General features: G+C 42.6%; 1 protein-coding gene across 11 annotated transcripts in view; it reads right to left on the reverse strand.

Annotated features, from left to right (window-relative positions):
* Positions 1-1315: 1315 nt before the first annotated feature.
* nrg1 (neuregulin 1) overlaps positions 1316-27603 on the reverse strand; it is a 158201-nt gene continuing 131913 nt past the window's right edge. For 3 of the 11 annotated variants that reach the window (XM_036976757.1, XM_036976762.1, XM_021601646.2), the window contains 8 exons: positions 22888-23026; positions 17147-17205; positions 13507-13530; positions 10636-10738; positions 10266-10386; positions 8524-8654; positions 7343-7543; positions 1316-4431 (listed from right to left, as the gene is read on the reverse strand). In XM_036976757.1, coding sequence (XP_036832652.1) covers positions 3765-4431; positions 7343-7543; positions 8524-8654; positions 10266-10386; positions 10636-10738; positions 13507-13530; positions 17147-17205; positions 22888-23026 — 1445 coding nt within the window. In that variant the 3' untranslated portion in view covers positions 1316-3764. Of the gene's footprint in view, positions 4432-7342; positions 7544-8523; positions 8655-10265; positions 10387-10635; positions 10739-13506; positions 13531-17146; positions 17206-17745; positions 17814-22887; positions 23027-23727; positions 23748-27603 lie in introns of those variants that run through there. The other 8 variants (XM_036976759.1, XM_021601648.2, XM_021601651.2 and 5 more) reach the window with 7 other exon arrangements.

Genomic DNA, 27603 nt, shown 5'->3' on the forward strand with positions numbered 1-27603 from the left:
CTATGGGGGTGCCACAGGGTACAATTCTCAAGCCGACTCTTTTCTCTGTATACATCAATGATGTCGCTCTTGCTGCTGTTGATTCTCTGATCCATCTCTATGCAGACGATACCATTCTATATACATCTGGCCCTTCTTTGGACACTTAACTAACCTCCAGACGAGCTTCAACGCCATACAACTCTCCTTCCGTGGCCTCCAACTGCTCTTAAATGCAAGTAAAACTAAATGCATACTCTTCAACCGATCGCTACCAGCACCTGCCCGCATGTCCAGCATGCTACTCTGGACGGTTCTGACTTAGGTATTTGTAGATTCCTATTTCGCAACAAAGCCTCCTTCACTCATGCTGCCAATATCCTACCAATCCTTGACTTCAGCGATGTTATTTACAAAATAACCTCCAACACTCTACTCAGCAAATTGGATGCAGTCTATCACAGTGCCATCCGTTTTGTCACCAAAGCCCCATATACTACCCACCACCACTGTATGCTCTCGTTGGCTGGCACTCGCTTCATATTCTTCGCCAAACCCACGGGCTCCAGGCCATCTATAAGTCTTTGCTAGGTAAAGCTCCGCCTTATCTCAGCTCACTGGTCACCCTAGAAGCACCCCCCCGTAGCACACTCTCCAGCAGGTATATCTCACTGGTCACCCCCAAAGCCAATTCCTCCTTTGGCCGCCTTTTCTTCCAGTTCTCTGCTGCCAATGACTGGAACGAATTGCAAAAATCACTGAAGCTGGAGACTCATATCTCCCTCACTAACTTTAAGCACCAGCTGTCAGAGCAGCTCACAGATCACTGCACCTGTAAATAGCCCATCCAACTACCTCATCCCCATACTGTTATTTCTATTTTTGCTCCTTTGCACTGCATTATCTCTACTTTCACATTCATCACTCCAGTGTTTAATTGCTAAATTGCAATTATTTTACCACTATGGCCTATTTATTGCCTTACCTCCCTTATCTTACCTCATTTGCACACACTGTATATATATTTTTTTTCCTATTGTGTTATTGACTGTTTGTTTATTCCATGTGTAACTCTGTTGTTGCTTGTGTCGCACTGCTTTGCTTTATCTTGGCCAGGTCACAGTTGTAAACAGGAACTTGTTCTCAACTGGCCTCCCTTTGCATTAAGATGTGCTTTTCATGATCTGATCAAGACAACCCAATCATTATTTGTTCAATTGAAATGCATTCCTGCGTTTGATCTTGTCATGCATGTTCCACAACAGTAACTTTCACACCTGAGCTTAGCTGCTTTCATTCTCTCCTTGTGCTGATAATGGCTTGACATGACAGAATATCAGTTTTGGCCTTTATTTTAACAACCAAGTTAGTGTTCTGCTCTTACATACGTGTACAACTGCAGTCATGTTTATGAAACAATTGGTATGGAGACAATCACTACAAAAAAAAGTTTAGCATAATATGTATGGTTATGGAAAATGTTTAGGACAGAGACAAATGCTTTGAGGTGGTGGCCCTCAAACAAACACAAAACATTGGTTTAATATTTTAATTAAAAATAAAAAAAAAAAGTACTCAAGGTTTTCATGGTGTATTTACATAAAATCGAAAGACACCTTGGTTTGGAAGCAATGCATCATGGGGTATGTAAAGCCGAGATTGACAGGAGATTTAGTTCTGGTTTCTAGCCACACAGCTAATCAGTGTACACTCAAAGTACTTGTGCCTTTTTAGATTTTAATATTTGTATATGTTGAACAACAGAGCGGTTATCAATGCTAAGAGGCAAAGAGAGATTTGACCCCATAATGAAGTCAAAATATATAAAAGGCAAACACATGCTTATAAAATATAAAAGTTCCAATCTTTTCAAATATATACCAACCAAATATATAAAACACTGATTAAAATATAGAATCTGTAATTAAAAGATAACATAAGGCCCACAAAATAAATAAACAATAAATAAATAAATAATATAAATACAAAGAAAAAGTTGATAAATTTCAGATTGGGACATCATTAGAAACAGTATAATTTAGGACCATAAAAAGCCTTTATACCAGTGTCATGCCAATGCTGGCAACAATCAGATTGGCATTAGAGTAGATTGTTTTGATGAAATTACCTTTCGGAAACACTGAATCTTAACGGTTTGGTTATGAAGCCCGAAAAGTAGTAAGGAAAACGTGTCTAGTTACCTATTCATTCTAGTGATAAATTATTGGTGACAGTCTTCGACAGGGTACGACTTCTCATGGAACCATATTTCATGTGGTTCATGTCTAGCATGACTCCTAAACGTATCCTTGGGATATAACTTACTATATAATAAAATAGGCGATAATGTCGATAATATTACACAGATAACTTTACGTACTAACACAAAGTCAGACAGTTGAAAACAAAACATGCACTATATGAACACAAAAGGAACACTTTGGATAATGTAACATTTTACATGAATGTTTGGAAGGACAAAAAAACATCTGAAGTTGACTAATGTACTAAAACACAGTTGAAACAAATGAAAAGGCTCTCGCTATCTACCTTATTTCAAAATGGTGCTTCAGCTTTGATCCCCACAATGCATTACTTAGGAACCCACGGGTGTGTTGTTGAAAGACTGAACACGTGAGCCATATATTCAATCATTCATTCAGTACATATCTCCACAAATCATTCATTCGGTACATATCTCCACAATCATTCATTTGGTACATATCTCCACAATTTGGACTTGCAAATCATGATATTGAGAGCAAGAATCTTAGAGTATTGCTTAACCAGAGATGACTAAATACATAAGTTACTTCTCATCTGACCATCTGGCTTTAGAAGAAAATGTGTTCCATTATATAGAACGCAATATATAGAGAGGATAGATATAGAGAGCATTCATTCAATAATGGGATGTATCACATGTCCCGAGACTACATCTAACAGTTACCCAATTATCTGAAAATAATATCCAAATCAACTTTGACTTCATTCATGCTTCTAGTATCAACGTATTGATACAAGTTAATCAGATTACACATTCAACATTCTTCCTAGCTGATTGCCTTGGTAACCAATATATTATTATGATAGCTAATGGTCCAAGAAAAGCATTAAAAAAAATAAAAAATCAATTCAAATGTTATTTTACCATTTAAAATCAACCAAAAGGTGAGTGGGAAAATCTTGAAAACCTGTATAATAATATTTGGGTGTTGTGTTAGCTAGATAAACACTAAATACTTTGTTGTATGCACCTCTGTTAGTAGGTTAGGACTGCATTACTGTAAATGAGGTGAAAACTACATGCCCATGAACACATAAGCAACGCCACTGTATGGAGCTTAGGGTTAGGAGCCAGTTCATACAGGTCATTATAGTAAATGCATACTATAGTGCTGGTGGATATTTTTGTTTTCAGAGTGGAGTAGAAATGTCAACAGGGAGATGAAAGTCGTGAATATATGGGCCAGAGGCATGCAGTTCCCATAAGCACACCAAACAGAAATGAAAGGCACCATTGATATTTTTCTCCATTGAAATACTGCGAACCATTGCTACATACTAGTTTATTCCACTTTCTTCCATGACATGAACACGTACACATTTTTTTTATTTATAAAAGACTTTATTCACTACTTCGCTAAAATACGTTTTTTATTTATTTATATATATCTTTTTTTATTATTTTCCCCGCAAATACTTTAAGTTATAGAAAATAAAGGTTTAATAGTGACATTTCTTTGAATCCGACTGAAGTATTTTTCTAAGCTATCTTTTTCATTTTATACAGCAATTGGATCTTGGTTGGAGATGACGCTGGACAACCTGGCTTGCAGGTTGTCCTGTGGGGAGAGTCGGAGTGCTAGGTTAGTCCTGCTGCCATCTGCGAGAGGTTCCACACTTATAGCCATGGGGTTCTGTAAGCTCAGGAAGGGTGTGTCCTCTCCCACACGCTCCTCCTCCATCTCGCTCTCCGTACTGCTACCTAGGTCGATGGACTCCATGTTGTGGCCTGCTGCATGGCCATTGGGCTTTGTTCTATTGGCACGGCGGCCGTTGCTGTTCTTGGCAAGTTTCTTAGGAAGGCTCTGCGGGGGAATGGGCATTACCGTGGCGGCGGAGCCGACCACCTCATACTCCTGCGTGGTCTCATAGTCGTCGTCCTCAACGATCCTCAGCGGGCTGGGCGGGGGGCTGTGGGCCTCTTGGCCGTGGTTGTAGTGGGCAGACTTCCTCTTAGACTGACTGATGTGGTGGTCGGGGTGCGGCTGGGTGGTGAACAGCAGGGGGCGCTCCTCCTCGCCAGAGGGGCTGACGGCCACAGAGGGGACCGAGGTGGCCAGGCTGGACAAGGGGGCCGACATCTCAGAGGGAGGGGAACCCGGGGTCACGGGAGAGAGCAGCTCCACAGGAGACAGGCGGGTTGGGGTGGTCATCGCTGACACATACCTGACAGGCAGAACCAAGATAGAATCCTCAATCAATTAGGAACAGAAAACACAAGTGTATTCACTAATACACCACAACCAGAATCAGTAATAAGAACCCATTTTGTTAAAGTGGCTTTAGCTCCACTACATTCATGGTACAGTCTGAGCTATAGCTCATCACATGTATGGCTTTAGCTAAGTGAAATAAATCCATAACAATGGATTTTGTGTCCTATAGGTATGTACAGTCAAATTGTCAAGGGCACATCCGATGAGCGTAGGCTCCTTTAGAGCGAAACTCACCGGTCTCAAATAGTCTTTCATTTCTCACCGGATATCTACATGGTCTGGTTCAGGATACACATTCATTCATAATCCATTTCAGAAATCAGCTGTAGGACTGTATAGGCTTTTCTCCTGGTATGTGTGTGGAGGACAGAGACACTGAACTGAAGAGCACTGGACAGTCATTAGGGTTGTCTCCGTCTGCCCTGGCCAGTCATTAGGGTTAGTATTAGAGTTGTCTCCGTCTGCCCTGGCCAGTCATTAGGGTTGTCTCCGTCTGCCCTGGCCAGTCATTAGGGTTAGTATTAGGGTTGTCTCCGTCTGCCCTGGCCAGTCATTAGGGTTAGAATTAGGGTTGTCTCCGTCTGCCCTGGCCAGTCATTAGGGTTAGAATTAGGGTTGTCTCCGTCTGCCCTGGCCAGTCATTAGGGTTAGAATTAGGGTTGTCTCCGTCTGCCCTGGCCAGTCATTAGGGTTAGAATTAGGGTTGTCTCCGTCTGCCCTGGCCAGTCATTAGGGTTAGTATTAGAGTTGTCTCCGTCTGCCCTGGCCAGTCATTAGGGTTAGTATTAGAGTTGTCTCCGTCTGCCCTGGCCAGTCATTAGGGTTAGTATTAGGGTAGTCTCCGTCTGCCCTGGCCAGTCATTAGGGTTAGAATTAGAGTTGTCTCCGTCTGCCCTGGCCAGTCATTAGGGTTAGAATTAGGGTTGTCTCCGTCTGCCCTGGCCGGGCTATAAGGGTTAGAATTAGAGTTGTCTCCGTCTGCCCTGGCCGGGCTATAAGGGTTAGTATTAGGGTTGTCTCCGTCTGCCCTGGCCAGTCATTAGGGTTGTCTCCGTCTGCCCTGGCCAGTCATTAGGGTTAGAATTAGGGTTGTCTCCGTCTGCCCTGGCCAGTCATTAGGGTTAGAATTAGGGTTGTCTCCGTCTGCCCTGGCCAGTCATTAGGGTTAGTATTAGGGTTGTCTCCGTCTGCCCTGGCCAGTCATTAGGGTTAGAATTAGGGTTGTCTCCGTCTGCCCTGGCCAGTCATTAGGGTTAGTATTAGGGTTGTCTCCGTCTGCCCTGGCCAGTCATTAGGGTTAGTATTAGGGTTGTCTCCGTCTGCCCTGGCCAGTCATTAGGGTTAGAATTAGGGTTGTCTCCGTCTGCCCTGGCCAGTCATTAGGGTTAGTATTAGAGTTGTCTCCGTCTGCCCTGGCCAGTCATTAGGGTTAGTATTAGAGTTGTCTCCGTCTGCCCTGGCCAGTCATTAGGGTTAGTATTAGGGTAGTCTCCGTCTGCCCTGGCCAGTCATTAGGGTTAGAATTAGAGTTGTCTCCGTCTGCCCTGGCCAGTCATTAGGGTTAGAATTAGGGTTGTCTCCGTCTGCCCTGGCCGGGCTATAAGGGTTAGAATTAGAGTTGTCTCCGTCTGCCCTGGCCGGACTATAAGGGTTAGAATTAGGGTTGTCTCCGTCTGCCCTGGCCAGTCATTAGGGTTAGAATTAGGGTTGTCTCCGTCTGCCCTGGCCAGTCATTAGGGTTAGTATTAGAGTTGTCTCCGTCTGCCCTGGCCAGTCATTAGGGTTAGTATTAGGGTTGTCTCCGTCTGCCCTGGCCAGTCATTAGGGTTGTCTCCGTCTGCCCTGGCCAGTCATTAGGGTTAGAATTAGGGTTGTCTCCGTCTGCCCTGGCCAGTCATTAGGGTTAGAATTAGGGTTGTCTCCGTCTGCCCTGGCCAGTCATTAGGGTTAGTATTAGGGTTGTCTCCGTCTGCCCTGGCCAGTCATTAGGGTTAGAATTAGGGTTGTCTCCGTCGGCCCTGGCCAGTCATTAGGGTTAGAATTAGGGTAGTCTCCGTCTGCCCTGGCCAGTCATTAGGGTTAGTATTAGGGTTGTCTCCGTCTGCCCTGGCCAGTCATTAGGGTTAGAATTAGGGTTGTCTCTGTCTGCCCTGGCCAGTCATTAGGGTTAGAATTAGGGTCGTCTCCGTCTGCCCAGGCCAGTCATTAGGGTTAGAATTAGGGTTGTCTCTGTCTGCCCTGGCCAGTCATTAGGGTTAGTATTAGGGTTGTCTCCGTCTGCCCTGGACAGTCATTAGGGTTGTCTGCCCTGGCATGTCAGAGTGATGTGCACAGACGGGTTCTCTCAGACTCAGTCGACCTGTGACCTCAGAGACAGGTGTGCTACCTGCTGTGCTGTCTGTAGCTCGACTGACAACACAGGTACACCTGCGCTCATCAGCAACACATTGATTTACTAATGGGGACTTATGAAGTCGTCATTGTCCATTAGCTTTGATCTAGGAGGGCCTGTGAAGTCTAAATATAGGACAGCTCATAAGGAGACCTCTGCTAATAACACTAATTCAGAAGACCAAGATAACATGGCAATACCACAAATCTTGGATTCAATCTTGGTTTACTGTATATTCATAAATAAATGCCATAATTTATAAAATGCATGTTATTCTCTAAAAATGATCACCAAGTATAATCCTTAAAATATAGCTGATTATTTAGTGGATAGCTCTGTACAACTCAGATAACTAGAAATAGGGGACACCATCATTAATTACAAACCCTCCATTAGGTGTATGGGCTGAAGGGCGGTTGTAGTGCATAGCGTAGCGTAGCAACATGAGCTCCAGATGTCTTTCTCCTACCTCTCACTGTACGGAGAGTCCCTGTAGGAGTCTGGCGTGTCTCCAGAGTTCTTTAGGTAGGCACTCAGGTCTCTGGCGCCACCTGTGGCGTTCAGACGACCCCGGTGGCTGGGTGTGGCGTGCCGGCTGTTCTCTCCCGATGACTTCACCAAGACAGAGCGGCTGTCGGAGAGGGCACTCTCGCTGTGGCCGTTACTCCAGCTGAAGAGAGAGAGAGCGAGACAGAGGAGAATGAAGAGGGGAGACAGAAGAGAATGAATTGCTTCTCTTAAATGAGGTCAAAACAATGGCCGCTTCCGACAATGACATAAGCTGTAAACACTGTAAATCATGTCTATTGCAGACCTGGGTTCAAATACTATTTGAAATAATTTAAAACACTTCAACTGGGCTTGTTTGAGCTTGCCTGGCTTAATGGACCAATGCTTACCCCACCCATCTGGCACTTCAGGCAGGTTAGAGCAAAAGCACAAAGTATTTGAATGATTTAAAATAGTATGTGAACCCATGTCTGCTCTGGCCTACACTGGCCTATAAAACCCACTTTGACCTGCACATTGCTCTACAAGTTCTCTGGAAACCTCATCAATTCTTCCTGAGCCTTGGTTGTCCCATACTAGCTAATGACGCACCACCATACATTGTCCCCTGCGGTTTTGCTTGTGCAATCTGAGATCACAGAACTGCAGTCCCTGGATTCATAAAGTGTCTCAGAGTTCTGATCTAGGATCAGTTGTTTATTTTAAATCATCATGATTAAGGGGTAGGAGCCGTGGGACCTGATCCTAGATCAGCACTCCTACTCTGAAATGCTTTGTGAATACAGGCCATGGTCTGAATATCACTGAGTGAGCGAGGTGATTTGCAGGCAATCGTGCAACAGGATGGGTAATCATCGTGTCAACCGCCGACTGATACCAACGTGAATGAATTGCTTTTCAAACCCCCCCACCCAACAAACAGAGGGAAAGAGGAAGTGGCTAGAGGGGAAACGAGACGGACTCCAACTAAGATAGCTCACAGGGCCCAGCGGTAATATGACACAGTGAAGGAGATAAATAGGACTTTATCTAAGAAACATTATTACAGTATCTTCTTAGAGCCAGTGCTATAGCTCATCACTTTTACAGATGGAAGGAGAGGAGGCAAGAAATCTGTCTTGTAGGTTCGTATAGGGTTACCTTTGACTGGAGGTGTGGGTGACCGTTGTGGACTGATGTGCTGATGATGTGTACAGGCTCGTTGAGAAGGATGTTTCCGTTTCCTTCTCGATTACATGCTGCGCAGGCAATGCATTTTTAGACACAAATTGCTATAAGGGAAAACAAAATCAAGCGTCAATAATATGAAAATCACATCATGCATGCTTATAAAGAAATGTGCAGATACTGTAGCTAACATGCCAACAAATGTACAGTGCATTTGGAAAGTATTCAGACCCCTTGACTTTCTCAACGTTTTGTTGTTACAGCCTTTTTCTAAAATGGATTAAATACATTTTTTCCTCATCAATCTACACACAACACCCCATAATGACAAATCAAAAACAGGTTTTTCGAAATCTTTGCACATTTATCTTTTTTCTTCTTCCATTGATCATCCTTGAGCGGTCTCTACAATTTGATTGGAGTCCACCTGTGGTTTGGAAACGCACAGAGCTGTCTATATAAGGTCCCAAGCCATGAGGTCGAAGGAATTGGCAGTAGAGCTCTGAGACAGGATTGTGTCGAGGCACAGATCTGGGGAAGCATACCAAAGAAAGTCTGCAGCATTGAAGGTCCTCAAGAACACAGTGGCCTCCATGATTCTTAAATGGAAGAGGTTTGGAACCACCAAGACTCTTCCTAGAGCTGGCCCGCCCGGCCATAAACGGAGCAATCGGGGGAGAAGGCCCTTGGTCAGGGAGGTGACCAAGAACGCGATGGTCACTCTGACCTAGCTCCATAGTTCCTCTGTGGAGATGGGAGAATCTTCCAGAAGGACAACTATATCTAGCACTCCACCAATCAGGCCTTCATGGTAGAGTGGCCAGATGGAAGCCACTCCTCAGTAAAAGGCACATGACAGCCTGCTTGGAGTTTTCCAAAAGGCACCTAAAGGACTCTGATCATGAGAAACAAGATTATCTGGTCTGATGAAAGCAAAATGTTACTATTTGGCCTGAATGCCAAGTGTCACATCTGGAGGAAACCTGGCACCATCCCTACGGTGAAGCATGGTGGTGCCAGCATCATGCTGTGGTGATGTTTTTCAGCGGCAGGGACTGGGAGACTAGTCAGGATCGAGGGAAAGCAAAGTACAGAGAGACTCATGATGAAAACCTGCTCCAGAGCACTCAGGACCTCAGACTGGGGCGAAAGTTCACCCTCCAACAGGACAACAACCCTAAACACACAGCCAAGACAACGCAGGAGTTCTGAATGTTCTTGAGTCGTCCAGCCAGAGCCCGGACTTGAACCGATATAACATCTCTGGAGAGACCTGAAAATAGCTGGGTAGTGACGCTCCCCATCCAACCTGACAGAGCTTGACAGGATCTGCAGAAAAGAATGGGAGAAACTCCCCAAATACAGGTGTGCCAAGCTTGTAGCGTCATACCCAAGAAGACTCAAGGCTGTAATAGCTGCCAAAGGTGCTTCAAGAAAGTACTGAGTAAAGGTTCTGAACACTTATGTTAACGTGATATTTCCGTTTTTTTTTTATTTTACACATTTGCACAAAAGAAAATGCTTTGTCATTATGGGATATTGTGTGTAGATTGGTGAAGAAAAACAAACAATTTAATCAATTTTAGAATAAAATGTGGAAAAAGTTAAGGGGTCTGAATACTTTCAGAATGAACTGTATGTATTGGAAACTAAGCGTGAGAGTTACTCTAGCGTAGTTCTCATTGTAAGAAGTAATTGCTATGTGAGTGACTTACATTGACAAGCTGGACGTTTTCAAGGGGAGGGTTAGAAATCTGAGGGCCATTAGCCATAATGGTGTTTCTCTCATTTCGTAGGCTCTGCCTCAGACGATCATGAAGCTTTTTCCTCTGCTTTCTGTGCACGGAAAGACAAAACTGCATCGTGAGACGGACCAATCATACAGCCAATAACAAAAACAGACGGATGACAGATTTTGTCTAAGGTTGACAGAGGTTGTGATTGACAAAAAAATTATTCAAATGCTCAAATCTCTAGGCTATTATCTCATGGGAAGCTTCAAAATACGTAATAAGGACAAGGATACGTAATAGTGAATACTGAGTTTATATACTGAGTTTAGCGTAAAAATGTTACGTGAATTACTTTGTTTTGCAGTAGGCAACCACACACATGATTCCAACCACTAGGAGTGCAATGCAGATTCCTGTTATTGTTAATACACGTTTCTGATACAGCTCCTCTGCTTCTGAAAAAGAGGACAATGCATTCTTAAAACTCCACAACATGCAGACCTATAGTGTCACATACAAACCAAACCCAATGGAGACGAACAAACTTGTTTTAGGTTATATATTAAAAGGTTATACATTCACAGAAACAAACAAACCCGGGGCGCGTTCAGCAGTACGCAACGTTTTGGAACGTTCAGATAGAAATACGTTTTGTAGAACCAACTACAATGCCTCTCTGACATGTACAATAAAAAAATCAAGTTGGCTCTACTCGTGGCATTTCTATCTGCAACGTCCACCAACGTTTGGGTTCTGAACATGCCCCCAGATTTAACATTGTATTAGTGGGCGTTGGTTGAAAACCGAGACGGTGGAAATGTAATGCATTGATCGGAGGAGGCAGTTCTGCTGAGTCGGAGTCCAGTCGGAATGCCAGGAAGTGTTAGTTCAAGGTCGGGCTCAGTAATCATGACCAGGCAAACCACAGAATATGCATTCTCTGCAATGTATTCTAACCAGCCCACGTGTTACTAATACAACAGATGCATATATATAAAAGATAGTCATTCATCAAACAGTTAAAATCACTCCGATGTAAAATGTTAATATTCTAATATTGCAAACAGTGCAGCATTGTTTGTTCACAGGACCCAACGCTTGGAATGATGGAATATTTGCATTTCAATCTTTTCACAGGTAGGAGGTTACAGGTTGACTAGATTAGGGGATCAAATGAAATTTACACTAAACAAAAATATAAACGCAATATGTAAATTGCTGGTCCCATGTTTCATGAGCGGAAATAAAAAAGATTCCAAAAATGTTCCAAATGCATTAAAAGTTTATTTCTCAAAAAATGTTGTGCACAAATTTGCTTACATCCCTGTTAGTGAGCATTTCTCCTTTGTCAAGATAATCCATCCACCTGACAGGTGTTGAATATCAAGAAGCTGATTAAACAGCAGAATGGCCTCTCGAGTGGCGCAGCGGTTTAAGGCACCAATAGTGGTTGAGGCGTCACTACAGATCCAGGTTCGATCCCAGACAGTAACCGGGAGTCCCATAGGGCGGTGCACAATTGTCCCAACGTCGCCCGGGTTTGGCCAGGGGGGCTTTACTTGGCTCATTGTGCTCTAGCGACTCCTTGTGGCGGACCGGGAGCCTGCAGGCTGACTTCAGTTGTGCTCACATTGGTGAGGCTGGCTTCCAGGTTAAGCGGCGGTTGTTAAGGTGCACAGTTTGGTGGAGGACACATGACTCGACTTTTCCCTTTGGTGGACATTCCTGCCAATGTGGCATTTTTGTGTGACAAAACTGCACATTTTAGTGGCATGACATGCTATTGAAATTGGGAGAAAAAGGGGGTAAAATACAACAAAAAATGATCATTACACAACCACTAAAATGTGCAGTTTTGTCACACAACACAATGCCACACTTGGCATGCTGACTGCATGAATGTCCACCAAAGCTGTTGCCAGAGAATTTAATGTTAATTTCTCAGTCGTTTTAGAAAGTTTGGCAGTACGTCCAACTGGCCTCACAATCACAGACAGCGTGTATGGTGTCGTGTGGGTGAGCAGTTTGCTGATGTTTGCTGTTGTGAACAGAGTGCTCCATGGTGGCGCTGGGGTTATGGTATGGGCAGGCATAAGCTACGGACAACTAACACAATTGTATTTTATCGATGGCAATTTGAATGCACAAAAATACCGTAACAATCCTGAGGACCATTTTTTTTTGTATCTGATCAACAGATGCAGATCTGTATTCCCAGTCATGTGAAAGCCATAGATTAGGGCCTAATGCATTTATTTAAATGGATGATTTCTAACATATGAACTGTAACTCAGTAAAATAGATGAAATTGTTGCACGTTGCGGTTATATTTTTGTTCAGTGTATAATTATACGAAGTGTTCCGTTATCGCACCTAGTTCATACTATACTCCTATTTAAAAAGACATGGTTGGTTTGCTGAGGTATTAGGTGTCCTGTGAACAAATTATGCTACAAACAATCAGTCTTTTAAATGAAAAACAATCATTTTTCAATTGTTCAGAGTTAACATCAACATCATTTAAAAAAGACACAGCAAAAACTGCCATCACTGATGAGACAAGGGTAGGAACCATGAGAGGACAGAACAAAAGGGGACACAGTTGGGGTGACGGACACATACATACATCCACATGGTACAGTAGGAAATAGGAAGACCGGAAGGAACGAGATGAAATGAAAGGGGTAGCAAGGGAGGATGCCGTCAGTGTATTTGGCATGACATGCTAAACACTGGGTGGAAGAGAGGAGGGTTCAGGGTAACGGCAAAAGCAAGAGTTGAAGGGAATCTGATCATACAGTATAACCACACTGCAGCCTCTGGCCACCTAGCTTATATAAATGTGTGTCTTACACAGTCACAAGAGATAGTGTACTGTAGTTCAGATGCTTGTATGAGTCGAATGTGAGTTTATGGTGGTCATTGTAGGACTTAATGTGTGTGGTGGTCATTTTAGGACCTACTTAGTTTGTATGTGTGCGGGTTAATTCGACTATATGCTATCACATTGAGGTTTCCCAAAGAGTGTAATTGAAGGTCTCATTAGCATATTTGAGCTACATATTGCAATGTATATGTGTGTTTATCATTCTATAACAAATATGGTATGTTATGCCTGTATGATCCCTTCATTGGCACAAGGAAACTGGCTGGAGTTGGGGAGGGGCAGGCTCAAGCTTCTAATCCTACATTTGCAAACTAAAGAGGAAGGAACGATCCATACCCATAAATTCAATCCCAAGATGTTCTGCCAATGCAGAAAGGTGACAAAAAGAAAAAAAGAGAAGAGGTATTTTTCAGACGAGGTGTTATTCAGAACTATATTGCTCATCAAATGGCTAAATCAGTGTTTCTACAGAGAACTGAATGGGGAGATCAAAGAGGTGCGTAATACCCAACTCTTTCATCACGTAGAATCATTCTAGAATCATCTTCGAGGAAACCTACAGTATGATCATTATTGATGTAAATGGCCATGTTATGTAGAAAGAAGGTGTCCAGACACTTTTTGTTTCGGGGGGGGCGATTTCCACTTGGTAATTTTTCACTTCAACTTTGTTAAATGTTTTTAAATCGCTGCCCTGACACTCAAGAACGAGCCTGAGGAAGTCAATGGCTGGTGGGGTAAATTTGTCAAAACCAAGTGAAAATTGCCCCGAAAAAAAGTGTCTGGACACTTCTATAACATACCATTTACATTATTATTATTTTTTTTTTTACAAAGTAAACTTTTCCTTTAAGGACAAAAGGCTTAAGTGTACTGTACTTCTAAAGTATCTTATGTGATTATCCATTCTATTAGACACTTACAAGTGTTAAGAAGATTTTACCACAACTACGAAAAGGGATCAAAAACCTAAACCCATTGAATACCGAGTTCATCAAAAATGCATTCAAATGTATCCATCTGCTAATCGCTAAGGTGAGAGGTACTTTCTCAGTCCAGTGGCATGCGCATGCAAACATCACTTTGCTTGCATTATCAAATGGTAATGTCACTACACGTCAATTCGGCAGGTTAAGGGGCACTAGTTAGGGCACTTGTCGCTCACCGGTAAACACTACCTCATGCTGTGCGAGGACCATGCACTGTTTCCATTCCCTACAAAGTTAATATTAGTCATACCAAATTCTCAATTGTCATTATTCGGATCAACAGCCATGCCTGTTAAATATGTTTCTAGGAATAAACAAATAAGAAAAAAAATAATTTTAAACGTAATAATACATAACATATCCTAGTGACCAACATCAAATACAACACTTTGCTATAGAAAAAGAGCAGAGCTTTCAACGGTTTAACTGGACAATGGCTCAACAGGAGTAAAAGCCATGGTTAAAATGTTTGTGCCTTTAGATAGCTTCATTCACTAACTTGAACATCCTTGATGTAAAGGATCTATTATTTAATTGTTAGGGTTTACAAACTTACTGTGATGTACTTCCGTTTCTTTCTTTGACAATAGGTTACAATTATCTTAACATGCTGTTATTTAGTTAATAGCTGTGCTATCGAAGGACGTACAATTTCATTATAAAACTTAGTATAGGAAGAGAATGCATATTTATTCTTGAGTAATTATTGTGTTGTTTATCTTTTAAAAAACAATGCAAAACATAAACAACGTGATGACTGGTCTGTATGTGAGCAGCGCCCTTTGTCATGTTGGCTCTATTGATTGCGTTTGACTTGTGAACCCTCAGCTTAGAAGCTCCAAGGCACCTTTCATATGACTGGCCCAGTAACACTGCTCTAAAAAATGTATTGAAATTCTGCCAATACTTTACCTTATCCTGGGTTATAAATGGGATTAGATTTAGATTATGCTCATGTGACAAAACATTGTCATATTAGGCAAAATATTGTCATAATAATCAAGCAGTAGGTTGCAAGCATGTTCTGTGGTAACCTACGCGTGCTCTGTGGTAACCTACGCGTGCTCTGTGGTAACCTACGCGTGCTCTGTGGTAACCTACGCGTGCTCTGTGGTAACCTACGCGTGCTCTGTGGTAACCTACGCGTGCTCTGTGGTAACCTACGCGTGCTCTGTGGTAACCTACGCGTGCTCTGTGGTAACCTACGCGTGCTCTGTGGTAACCTACGCGTGCTCTGTGGTAACCTACGCGTGCTCTGTGGTAACCTACGCGTGCTCTGTGGTAACCTACGCGTGCTCTGTGGTAACCTACGCGTGTTCTGTGGTAACCTACGCGTGTTCTGTGGTAACCTACGCGTGTTCTGTGGTAACCTACGCGTGTTCTTTACTTAAACATAGTGCTTGTTATTGTTGTCGCGCACTATGTTTTCAATTCAATGACTCATCTCGTTGTTTACCAATATCAAAGTCCTGCTTTCACTATAGTATGGCCGCTGACCGAGTTGCATAGGGTCTGTAACTTTCACTATATGGTGATAGGTAACCGTCAGCCCTCAGGAGAGTAGAGTACTATCAATACCAACAACACCCTCAACTACTCTCGCTGAGTCAAATACGAGGAAAAAGACTATTCCCTAAAGACTGCTCTAAACAGACTAAGTGGGCGCTACAAATGCCTCCATTTTGAGTAGCATGCCAACGTCCCACAGCAGACCTTGTCAGGAGACGAAGTGTAAATAAAGGTCTCAGCTCGTATGAACTGCTGACGAGTCAGTCTTCACATCTGTCCTCTCCAACCTCTGCTGCGTTCACACAGTGAACGTAAAAATTAATAAAAAACTGACTGTTTTGGCAACAGCCATACGGAGACATTAAAGTATTAATGTTAAATATGATATTAAAGCCCCCGCCCACCCATGTGGAGAATACTTCCTGATCGTCAAGGATAGAGCTTCCTTTCTCGTGTTATACAACACCCCCAGCATCCCTCCTCCTCCTCTGCAGCAGTAAGGGTCTCTTGTTGCATAGCTGGCAGCGTGCCACCACTGTAGCTCCAGACAGGGCGTTTGTCCCTGGCTAGATAAAACCTACCGACTGGGAGGAGGAGGAGTGGGCTCCGACGATGAAACGAACAGATAGCAACAGCAGCATTCCTTTAATTAGCGCCTCCAATACACTAGCTGACATCTCAGGGAGACCCAAAATATAACTCTGTTCCTCCATGCCCCGAGTTACATTTACATCTCAATGGGAAGATTTCTTTCCTTCTGCCTTGGAGATGAAAGCATGGTTGTTGGCTGTTTTGCCAGGTAACCAACCTCTGGTAATTGAGGCTACTGGGCTGTAAGGTGAGTGGGTTAGTCAGAGTGATAAAGTGCACTGGTACCCAGTGCCTGGGCAGCTGCCATTCATCTCCCTCTTGGCCTCTCCATGACATCAAAGAGGTCTCTTTAACAGGGTCTGTTCAGTTCTTTACAGTGCCTCCATAATCCACAATGACCCCCACACACCTAACATCAGTGTTATTGCTCGTCAGGGAAGAAAACATATTGCCTTGTTAAAGATCAACTCAAACTTGATATCTTATTTAGATTGGTCCCAGTCATAGGCAATGAGTATCAACTACAGAGCTTTTTAAATATAGCAAACTACACTACTGTCCCCTGCCTCATATTTGAAGGTCCCAGTTTGGAAAGCTGAATGTACAGTTTGACTTTCACTTTCCTTCTTCTATAATTTTTTAGTGACATAACGAACACAACATCAGTTAACTACAACGCTTAAAACGGTTTCAAATGACATCCAAGTCAACAAAACAAGGCAAAAACCTCTTCTCATGCAGGTATGGGATACATACAACATAATAAAAAAACACAAAAACCTAAAAGTCTGTCTAAGGAACCTGAGAGGAAAACGAAGCAACAGGAAGTAGCGCTGATTGAGCATGCTCCAATCAAAAGCACAGACAGGAAGAGGAAATAGACGTACTGTAGAAACTGGCCATTACGTAGTTTTGGCAGCGATCACCAGTAAATTCATTTGGACACCTGAGAGGGAAACAAAAGAGTGACAGACAGAAGAGAGAAGAGAAGATGAGTTTACACCAGATCTACGAAAGACCCACGCGCATCGCTGGTGTTGTCAGGACGACCCATATGTCTCGCAAACATCGCCATCAGTCATGTTTGCGAAAAACATACGTACTTGAGAGAAAAGTCCCAATCAATGTCTTATTCAACAGGCCTCGAATTTCAGCAAATGTTTAGCTTGTGATTCCAGGGAGATTGAATGAATTAGAATTAGCCGTGGACACAATGCCCGAATATTTGTCCCATTATCAACCTCTTTCGATAAATTTAGAAAGGTATCAGCACAGAAGCGGATGAGAATTTGAGTCGGGATCAAAGTGTGTGTGTGTCTATTATTAATCTGTAGGCCACTCCACTCCACACACACCTGTCCTAAACGAATGGTTGGGACGGATGGATTGGCCGTCTGGCTCTTGAAGGGACAGTGATTGGAACTTTGGAACAGGGATGAAACACCAGAGATGACACGTGTGGCTGGGTTCACTTGAATGCACATACGTTTTGGGTTTCTGACTCTCACAGGCACAGTGGCTTGACATCGATTCCCAGTGTATCCCGTTAAGCACCTGGGGGGGCAGAGAGGGAGTGAGACGCACAACACAGCACTGACACAGTACACAGATGAAACACACGCAGAAACAAATGCACGGAAACACAAATGCATGGAATCCAGGTGAAGTCAACAGTTCCAATCCAGCACTTCCAATGACTTACCTGTTCATATTGTCTACTTTTGCTAATACATTTAAAATGTTGTTCATTTAGCAGACACTCTTATCCAGAGCCACTTACAGAAACAATTCAGGTTAAGTGCCTTGCTCAAGGGCACAGACAGATTTTTCACCTATTCGGCTCGGGGATTGGAACCAGCGAACTGTCGGTTACTGGCCCAAAGCTCTTAACTGCTAGGCTACCTGTCACCCCCCCCCCCCGATATAGAGTACATTTGTGTAAAACACAGTAGCTATAGTGCTTCAGATGTACCCTTTGTTATTACCTCAATAGTGTTAGGTTGGATGACTAAGACACCAGTAAACCACTTCAGACAGAGGCATCAATAAGACATGGGTGGCACCACCCTGTGCCTGATGTAACGTCTACCAAGTGGCGGCACATGAACAAATTAAGCCTTTCAATACAATCTAAATCACTAGTGACTTTGCTAATAAAAAAATTACAACATCCTGTCCAATGACAAGTTTTTAGAAGAAAAATAAATTGCCTTTTTCTAAACTTCTTCATTTGTAAGTTCAGTTTGTGTACTGAAGCATACATTAAAGGGTTGTTTTGGGGGGCGAACACTGGTCGATTCTGAACGAAGACTTTTCAGCTGGCCATCTGGTGACTGATGACAGAACAGAAGGCTGAGTAAAGCCCTGCTAAAGAAGAGATTGTGGCGTGAGATAGATAGACTCCAACAAGCCAGTCCAGCTGTGCCTCGGCTCTTACATGGTCTCAGCAGCTGGCTGAGCAAGCCCTTTCTCTCAGAAACACAGAAAGAAAAAGGGGCATAGAGAGGAGAGAGGTATGAGAAATAGAAGGGAACTGATAGTTGTAGCTGGTATGTATGCACATAAGAGTTCAGTGATTGTTTTTAGGTACAGTACAGTAAAATCTCTGAATATTGTGTGGCATGTATCCCAAATGCACTTGAATGGGAGTCCTGAATGAGCTGCAAGATAAATCAGTCTCCCCAGTGGAAATCTACACCGAACAAAAATATAAACGCAACACGTAAAGTGTTGGTCCCATGTTTCATGAGCTGAAATAAAATATCCCAGAAATGTTCCAACATGCACAAAACGCTTATTTCTCTCAAATTTTGTGCACAAATGTGTTTACATCCCCGTTGGTGAGCATTTCTCAAGATAATCCATCCACCTGACAGGTGTGGCATATCAAGAAGCTGATTAAACTACATGATCATTATACAGGTGAACCTTTTGCTGGGAACAATATCAGGCCAATGTGCAGTTTGTCACACAACACAATTTCACAGATGTCTCCAGTTGAGGGAGTGTGCCATTGGCATGCTGACTGCAAGAATGTCTACCAGAGCTGTTGCCAGAGAATTAAATGTTCATTTATCTACCATAAACTGCCTCAAATGTCATTTTAGAGAATTGGGCAGTACGTCCAACCGGCCTCACAACTATAGACCACGTGTAACCACACCTTCCCAGGACCTCAACCTCCGGTTTCTTCACCTGCGTGCAGCCACCTGGACAGCTGATGAAACTGAGTATTTATGTCTGTAATAAAGCCCTTTTGTGGGGAAAAACAAATTCTGATTGTCTGGGCCTGGCTCCCCAGTGGGTGGGCCTATGCCCTCCCAGGCCCACCCAGGCTGTGCCCCTGCCCAGTCAGGTGAAAACCATATAATGGCCTAATGAATTTATTTAAATTGACTGATTTTCTTATATGAACTGTAACTCAGTAAAATCATTGAAATGGTTGCATGTTGCCTTAATTTTTTTGTTCAGTGTAGTTCAATAATTTTAAAAGGGAGATTTTGACAAGGCCAGCCCATGACAACAGCATCATGAGGACATTATTAGAATTGAATGGCCATGGTCACATTCATATTGGCTATATCTATTTAATTTGCTATAAATAATGGAGGAGCGGATTAGGATATAGATCGCTCTGCTTCCATGATGTTCTGACCCTCCCACGCTGAATGCCTGCTAGAGAATCCCTGCTCCGACTGTTCAGGCTTCAGCGAAATCGGGCTCCCCGGTGACCCTGTCAGACAGGTTTTTTCCTGTCTATGGATCTAAGGATCCATAACGTCCGAATTGGGGAGGAAGACAGGTTTTTTTCTCCCTTCCATCCAGTGACAGCGATCTGCATGGCTTACTTAAAAGATACAAAAGCCGTTGGAGACAGAAGCATATTTGTGCTTAGTCACTGAAGTATTTAAGAGGAAACTCAATCTGGCGGTGGATGGTAAGAGTCTTATGTATTGGATGGCCCAAAGCCAAAGTGTATCCTTGGCAATGTCAAGCCTTGTGTCAGGCACTTAGAGCTGCAGTAATATTTCGCTCCTCCATGCATTTGCTGCTGTAAGGAAAGTGGTAAAACCATGAGGTGTAATGAGTAGGGCCACAGTTGAAAGACACTATGCAGCATCACCATCTCAGCATGTCTTTTGAAAACTACTGAATGTTCTAACCACAAATGTAAAAGACTGATCATAGTGACTGGATAATTATGCAGAGTGGGCCTCTGAATGCTTGTTATGGGGCCACCCACTTTGCTAGAAGTGACATTATTTATTTAAACCTTTATTTAACTAGGCAAGTCAGTTAAGAACAAATTCTTATTTACAAGGATGGCCTACCCCGGGCAAACCCGGACGACGTTGGGCCAAATGTGTGCCGCCCTATGGGACTACCAATCACATCCGGATGTGGTGCAGCATGTAATGCAGCCTACATTACTTCAATGCCTTCCTGTTCAATTTGTCCAGAAAAAAAAAACATTTTAAACCTCAGATTTCATATGAATGACGATGATGGAGAATGTGGACAGGACTGCAGAGAGGTGGTTCTCGGATGTATGCCGTTGCCTCGCATACCAAGTGTGTACAGTGCATGTCACAAGGCCAGTTTATGCTGCTCGGGATGATTCAAGGGCCTAAACTCTGTTGGGGCCACCAAGCTCTCAGACTGATAGTCTGAGGCTGAAGGCACATGGGGGGGGGGGGTCGTCTTCTAGCACTGAGAAAGCTCCCTCGGTCTCTTGTAGGCTCTATCGCTCAGATCAGGGCTGAAATACACCCTTGAAAACAAGAGAGCTATCCTGGAGAATAAATCAATGTTAGGACACGGTTGAAGCTGACAGAAGCACAATGTCAGCACAGGTAATGTTCAGTAAGGCACTCGACGGAAAACGTTTCAAAACGTCTCGCAACAGAAAACTGAAATGATTGGACAAGTAAAAGTAGTCTTATTGGACAAGTACAAGTAGTCCCTCACGGTTTCAGTCAGTTTTGCTCCGTTTGATGCCCGATGAACATGACCAAGGTCTACGCGCACTGGTTCCAATGAGGACAAGAAAATGGAGCAGAAGATGGAAAGATCTCATAAATAAATACAACATAGATTGTGGGTTCTGAACTGGAGCGTGGCAGTCGGGCGATGACAGGAGCCCACATTAATAATGTAGACATGCAGAGGCGGCTGTGGATAAGTCCCGGGGCCTCCACCTGTTCTGCTCTCCCAGCAAAAAATTACAAGAATAACATACAGTACAAATAAATAAAAAAATATGAGACAAAACAATCACGCTGGGCTGATTCTGTAGTTTTCATTAGGCAAATATTCAACCTAGTTTAGCGCAGAAACGTGGTCATTAAATACAATGACCATAATACATTGCTGTTCTTTCCACCTACGGACAGAGGCGCATATACACACAGACCATACTGTGGAAGACTGCATGAGAAAGGAATCAGCAACAACGACCAGACGGATAGAAACAGTTGGTGAGGTAGTAAGCAAGGTAATAAGTAAGGTAATAAGCAGTCTTAAAAGTATCTCATCTACTTTGAAGAACTAGTCAAATTATTTAAAAATCAGCCAGCCAGCTAGCTAGCTACTACTAGCCTAGCTAAATAGGATGACTTGTCCAATGGGGAGCACAGAGAACGCTAGATGGTTGGCTGGCTGGCTGAGCAGAGATGACATGATGATTTTAAGGAATTAAAAATAAAAAAAAGTTGTCAAATAAAACCTAGTAATATAGACAATTTTAAATATTTTATTTAAGTAAAGTAAGTCATGTGAATACATAATGGACCATCACTACCATCATGGGGCTCTTATTAATGGTTTAAACCCACTGTCAGCGTCAGTAAAAGGAAGGCAATAGCTAAAGGAAGCTCTAAAATAATTTGAATTTTATTATTTCATAATGCATTTAATATGGAAAAAATTTAATCGAAACCGAAAACCGTTATTTGTTTTGTTAGATTATTAAAAAAAATAAAAAAACGTATAAAGCACTAAAAGCTCACACACCTCCCCCCAAAATTCAGCCGACACCTCGGCTTTACTGTAAAAAAGACCTGGCAACTTTCCTCCGATTTCCCGATGAAGACGAGGCAGTGTTTGATGTTGCCAGGCTCCGTTTTCCCCACAGAGCAGGTGATAGAGCTCTAAAATGAAACTTAGCGCCGCAGGGGCCTAAATGGCACCAAACTTCTGGTATCATATCAGGCATTAATGCATCTTGACAACAACAGGATTCTCACTTCAAAAATGATATTAAATGTTATGACAGCATCTACCGTACGCTACTTTTTGCCATACAACAGTATAGTAGCGTTCTGAAGTCAGCACTTGGCAAACTTCTAGAATGATCCAACATGTGGGAGCACAGTTAAAATAGCAGCAATAAGCCATCAGGAATTGTATCAAACATCATGTCAAACATTGTCAGCATAGTATCTAGTGTGTGGTGTGGATGCTGTGTTTGACGCATTATGAGGAAGCACAGTCAGTCTGTTTAAATAGGAGGGAAAAACAGCTATACGCCATCAGGAATTGTATCAGTTAAAACTAAGTCGAACACAGACGGCATAGTATCCAGCGTGTAGTGTGGGTGCGAACGGTATCGTGTTTCATCATGCTCTACCTGCAGAGGAACTTGGTGCTGCCGGGGGTGACCTCCAGGGTGAAGCACTCCCCTCCATTCACGCAGTAGTTCTTCTCGCTGTCGCTGCAGGCCGTCACATGACTGGAGGTCTTCACCGCAGGGGTGGTGCTGGTGACAGCTGCAGGAAAATACCAGGGGGTGATTAGCGGGAGAGAAATGGATTTAGGCATCCTAGTGGACCCCTGGGGGTGTGATCAGTTGAACACTAGCTCTTAGCACAAAGCTACCATGTACCACAATTTATACCTGTGCCATTCGTTACAGCAGAATAGAAAATGACTGGGAAGATGATGAGACATAGTAAATCAAACATTGGAAGCACACGCAGACAGGATGTGCTCATTGACTACAGCCATCCTTGACAGTGAATATATCTGCAAAAAGCTCTAGCACACAACACCTTTATAACAAAGTTGTACATATGAACGCAAATCTTTACAACAAAAAACACCTCTTTCGGTATAGTGATCACTTCAACAACTCAAATATTAATGTTCTACTCCTGAGCCCAATAGCGGGAGACATGTCCCAAAGCAATGATGTAAGACATGAAAACCCACTAGCATTAACTTCCTATAAAGTTGAAAATTGCAACAATAAAACAGCAGACACTAAAAGCAGCGATATAACAAACATGAATAAGACCTCTGAATAAATGTTATCAAGAGAAAAAGCCTACCTCAAGATTGCATTACTTTCTATCTAATTACTTTAACCCGAATTACATTCACCTGTAATTTCCAAAACTTCTACAAGCATTTCAGAATGCTAATCTTATCTTCAATAAACAAGCATTGGAGTTCGAGTCCCTGAGCTCACCTGTGATGTTTCTGAAAAGTCTCGAAATGTGGCGACTCATTTCCACTCTTCTGCCCATCGGAGCAGCTCTGACCAGTGCTGTCCCAGTAGATCAATAGGTTGGAGTTCTAAACTGTCTGCTGGAGGTCTCTAATGCCTCTCCCCACTACCGCTCCTCACCAGGCTGCACTGCTTTAAAGCCCATAAGCATTTTAAAGATGTCACAGAGCTCAATGACTGAGGGGGTGGAATGAGTTCTCGCCTCTCGCAAAACAAATATGCAAAGCGTAATCCAGACACCTGCCAGAGTGAGATTGTGTTTGTGACAAACAGGTATTCTTCCTGCCATGGACACATACTCGTCAGCCTGACGGTGAGCAGGGTAGAAAAAAATATGGTTTAAAAAAAAAACTCAAACCTCGTCTCAGAGCCTCTCCAGCACCACAAGGGCAGAAGGAATGTGTCTTCACATACTAATCGTCTGCTTAACGACCACTTTTTCATACTGGTTAATTCCAGCCAGACGAGGTGAGCATTGCTGCACATATTTCCTCCTTTTAAAAACCCTCCCCGCCCTGATGTCTTTTACTCACGCGTTCCCCATCCAATGGTAAGCAGATCGTGACCCGAATGTGAACCATTTAGGGCCCATTGGCTATTCCGGCGTAGTGCTGTTGCCTGTGTCTCCTTCCTGACAGACAATCGAGTTAACTCGTACATTATTATTGAGATGACGTCATGATTTCATAGGTCACAGACCCCATCAGGTAACATGTTATACCGAGAGACATTACAGTTAAATCTCTAGGGGCCACACTGCTGTCTCCCAGTAAACAAATACCAGTGGTTGAATAATTGACAATGCAACATATTTCTTATCTTCCCCAGATCAAATGACTTGCTATGCCACCATGAAGTCTACTGCATGCGGCAATAGGAGCAGAACATCAATCAAGAGTCTGAAACCTCCTGTTCATTGTAGAAGAAAGGAATGCATGCTCCCCTCTGCATACAGATATATTAGCTACAGTCTATGTCAAATCTCCTCACAGAGATGATGCAATTACATTAGGGATGAAATAAGCCACAAAAAAAAAAATAGGACACTTAACATTCAAGTAGGCAAGTCTACTAAAACAATAACAAGTGCATAAATGTTGATACAATTTGCCTTATTACCCTTCATTAATGCCAACCATTCCAACAATATGACTCTCAGAAAACGTTCATTTTTTTTAACCCACCAACTTTCAGGGGCCAAACCGTGGGGCAGTTTCTATTTGAAGGTTTGAAACATTTTCAGCACTGCAACTACAAGACAGACAACTTGGCCTACCTACGATTCCTCAGTTAGATATGAGTAATTTCCCAGTCTGAGGGGAAAAAATCTGATTCCCCATTACTGACCCTTTCAGCTTTTATTTGGGACCTTTCAAAATGTCACCCAGCTATCGATACAAACCCCATTACTGCCAGTGATTTAATCAGCAAAAAAAGTCTGCATTGTTATCTAAAATGTATCAGAACATATTGAATACAACGGTAAATATTCAGTACAAATCAGTCACCAGGAACCACACTCCTTACTTGCAGAGGCTTAATCCAGTGTCAAAACAGGGAGAAACAGGGTCTGAAATATTGTTCATATTGCAGCAGAGGCTTAATGAGAGAAGAGGGCGGTATAAGAGGCTATTTTTAACAAGGGGTATTTAGTTACAATGCGGGAGAGCTGAAGCTGCATGTTTTTCCCCCATCGTGTCTGATGGAAGCAGGCAGTGGAGGAGATCGATTCAGTTCCATTTCATTTTTATTTATTTTTGCTGGTGAATAAGAAACCCAAAACCGGGAAGCAGAGAGACATAACGGTATAGAGCCAACGGCAAGCTAGTGGTGGATTTTTGCCGACCAAGCAGTCCACTGCGGCGGACATTGTCTGAGAGGGCAGTTTCCCCTAAGTGTGATCAAGGACAGACCATAATGCATTGCGCCAGTGGACCTCTGTCTCATCACCTCAGGGACGACACCAGAGGTTAGAACTCGGTCACCTCAGACACAGAGAACATAATGCCACACTACTTTTGCCTACTACACTGTGACAGCACACTATGTAAGACTGTGCTCTGATCATTTGAAAACACTGAACATGAGCTATAACATCACGCAACACTTAAAATAAGCTGTAACATACAGTATGTAACAGATCATAATTTTACACATACACAAACTGGGCCCAAAATTAAGATTAATCGTGTAGGCTGTTTTGTCATGTTGATGAGAGCATCCCAACAGCCTCATGGATCATAGTTTGACAAGAGAGCTGGGCGATATGGACAAAAATCCATATCCCGATAAATTGAATAAATTATCACGATACGTTTACAACATTAATGTGCACCACAGTTATTTTTTATATGACCCTTAAAACTACTACTACTGGTTTGATGGTTGTAGCTACCAAATTGTCCCATTAACAAATCACCCATATTAGCAAACTTACTTCGTTTCAAAACGTCACATAACTCTACTGAAGGCTATTTATCGTAGTGAACGATATCTGCAAATGTCCACGACAAGTGATCGGTATGGTCGGTGTCAATAATTTAGGGTTGATCGTCCTAGCTCTAGTGTTGAGTAAATAGAAGTACAGAGCAGAGTACAACTGGAAATAGATGTTTAACTACAATGGTGCAGGAACATGTAGTATATAGTTGAAATCAAGGCTGGGTTTTAGACATTTTTTAAAAAGTTTTCAATTAAAATCGTCAAAAATAAACAAAAATTGGCTTCTTAACAAAGAGCAATTTCTCAAGCAAGAATTGAGCTAGGACTGTCTGGGAGTGGTCTGAGTGGGGAAACTGAAAACAAGCTGTTATTGGCAGAGGGGTTTGGAACTCTTTCTTATTGGTCTATTAACTAATTTACAGCCTGGTGATGTCACCGTGAAGATCAAAACTCCCTCACACCAAAACAGGCTGACATTTCAGGTGGTCTTTTCAACCAGCTCTTACATTAAACGGCATTATCATAATTGTCACATGACTATCACAACCTCCATGTGGAAATATATTTAAAACACAGAGAATCACGTTTTTGACTGCACTGGGCCTTTAAGAAACCTTAAAACATTAAGACCAATACTTTATGAAAATAACTTATTCTCTCATGGAAATGGATTTAAAAAAAATGGATTTTCAACTAGAAGGCTGAGCAAAATGTTAAAGCAACAATATTGTTTCCACATTAATGACGTTACTAAATTGGTTGAAATCAATATTCTATAAATGTTTCTGCTGTCAAGGATGCTTCCTTTTGCATAGATTGATCATTATGTCTGCCCCGAGTATGGCTGCAAAATTATTACCATCAACTGATTTCTATGCTGCCATTTAATACAACAACCACCCCAATTACCATCAACTGATAGCTATGCTGCCATTTAATACAACAACCACCCCAATTACCATCAACTGATAGCTATGCTGCCATTTAATACAACAACCACCCCAATTACCATCAACTGATAGCTATGCTGCCATTTAATACAACAACCACCCCCATTACCATCAACTGATAGCTATGCTGCCATTTAATACAACAACCACCCCAATTACCATCAACTGATTTCTATGCTGCCATTTAATACAACAACCACCCCCATTACCATCAACTGATATCTATGCTGCCATTTAATACAACAACCACCCCCATTACCATCCACTGATATCTATGCTGCCATTTAATACAACAACCACCCCAATTACCATCAACTGATAGCCATGCTGCCATTTAATACAACAACCACCCCAATTACCATCAACTGATAGCTATGCTGCCATTTAATACAACAACCACCCCAATTACCATCAACTGATAGCTATGCTGCCATTTAATACAACA

This window comes from Oncorhynchus mykiss, chromosome 5 (genome assembly GCF_013265735.2).
Source record: "Oncorhynchus mykiss isolate Arlee chromosome 5, USDA_OmykA_1.1, whole genome shotgun sequence".
Lineage (NCBI taxonomy): Eukaryota > Metazoa > Chordata > Actinopteri > Salmoniformes > Salmonidae > Oncorhynchus > Oncorhynchus mykiss.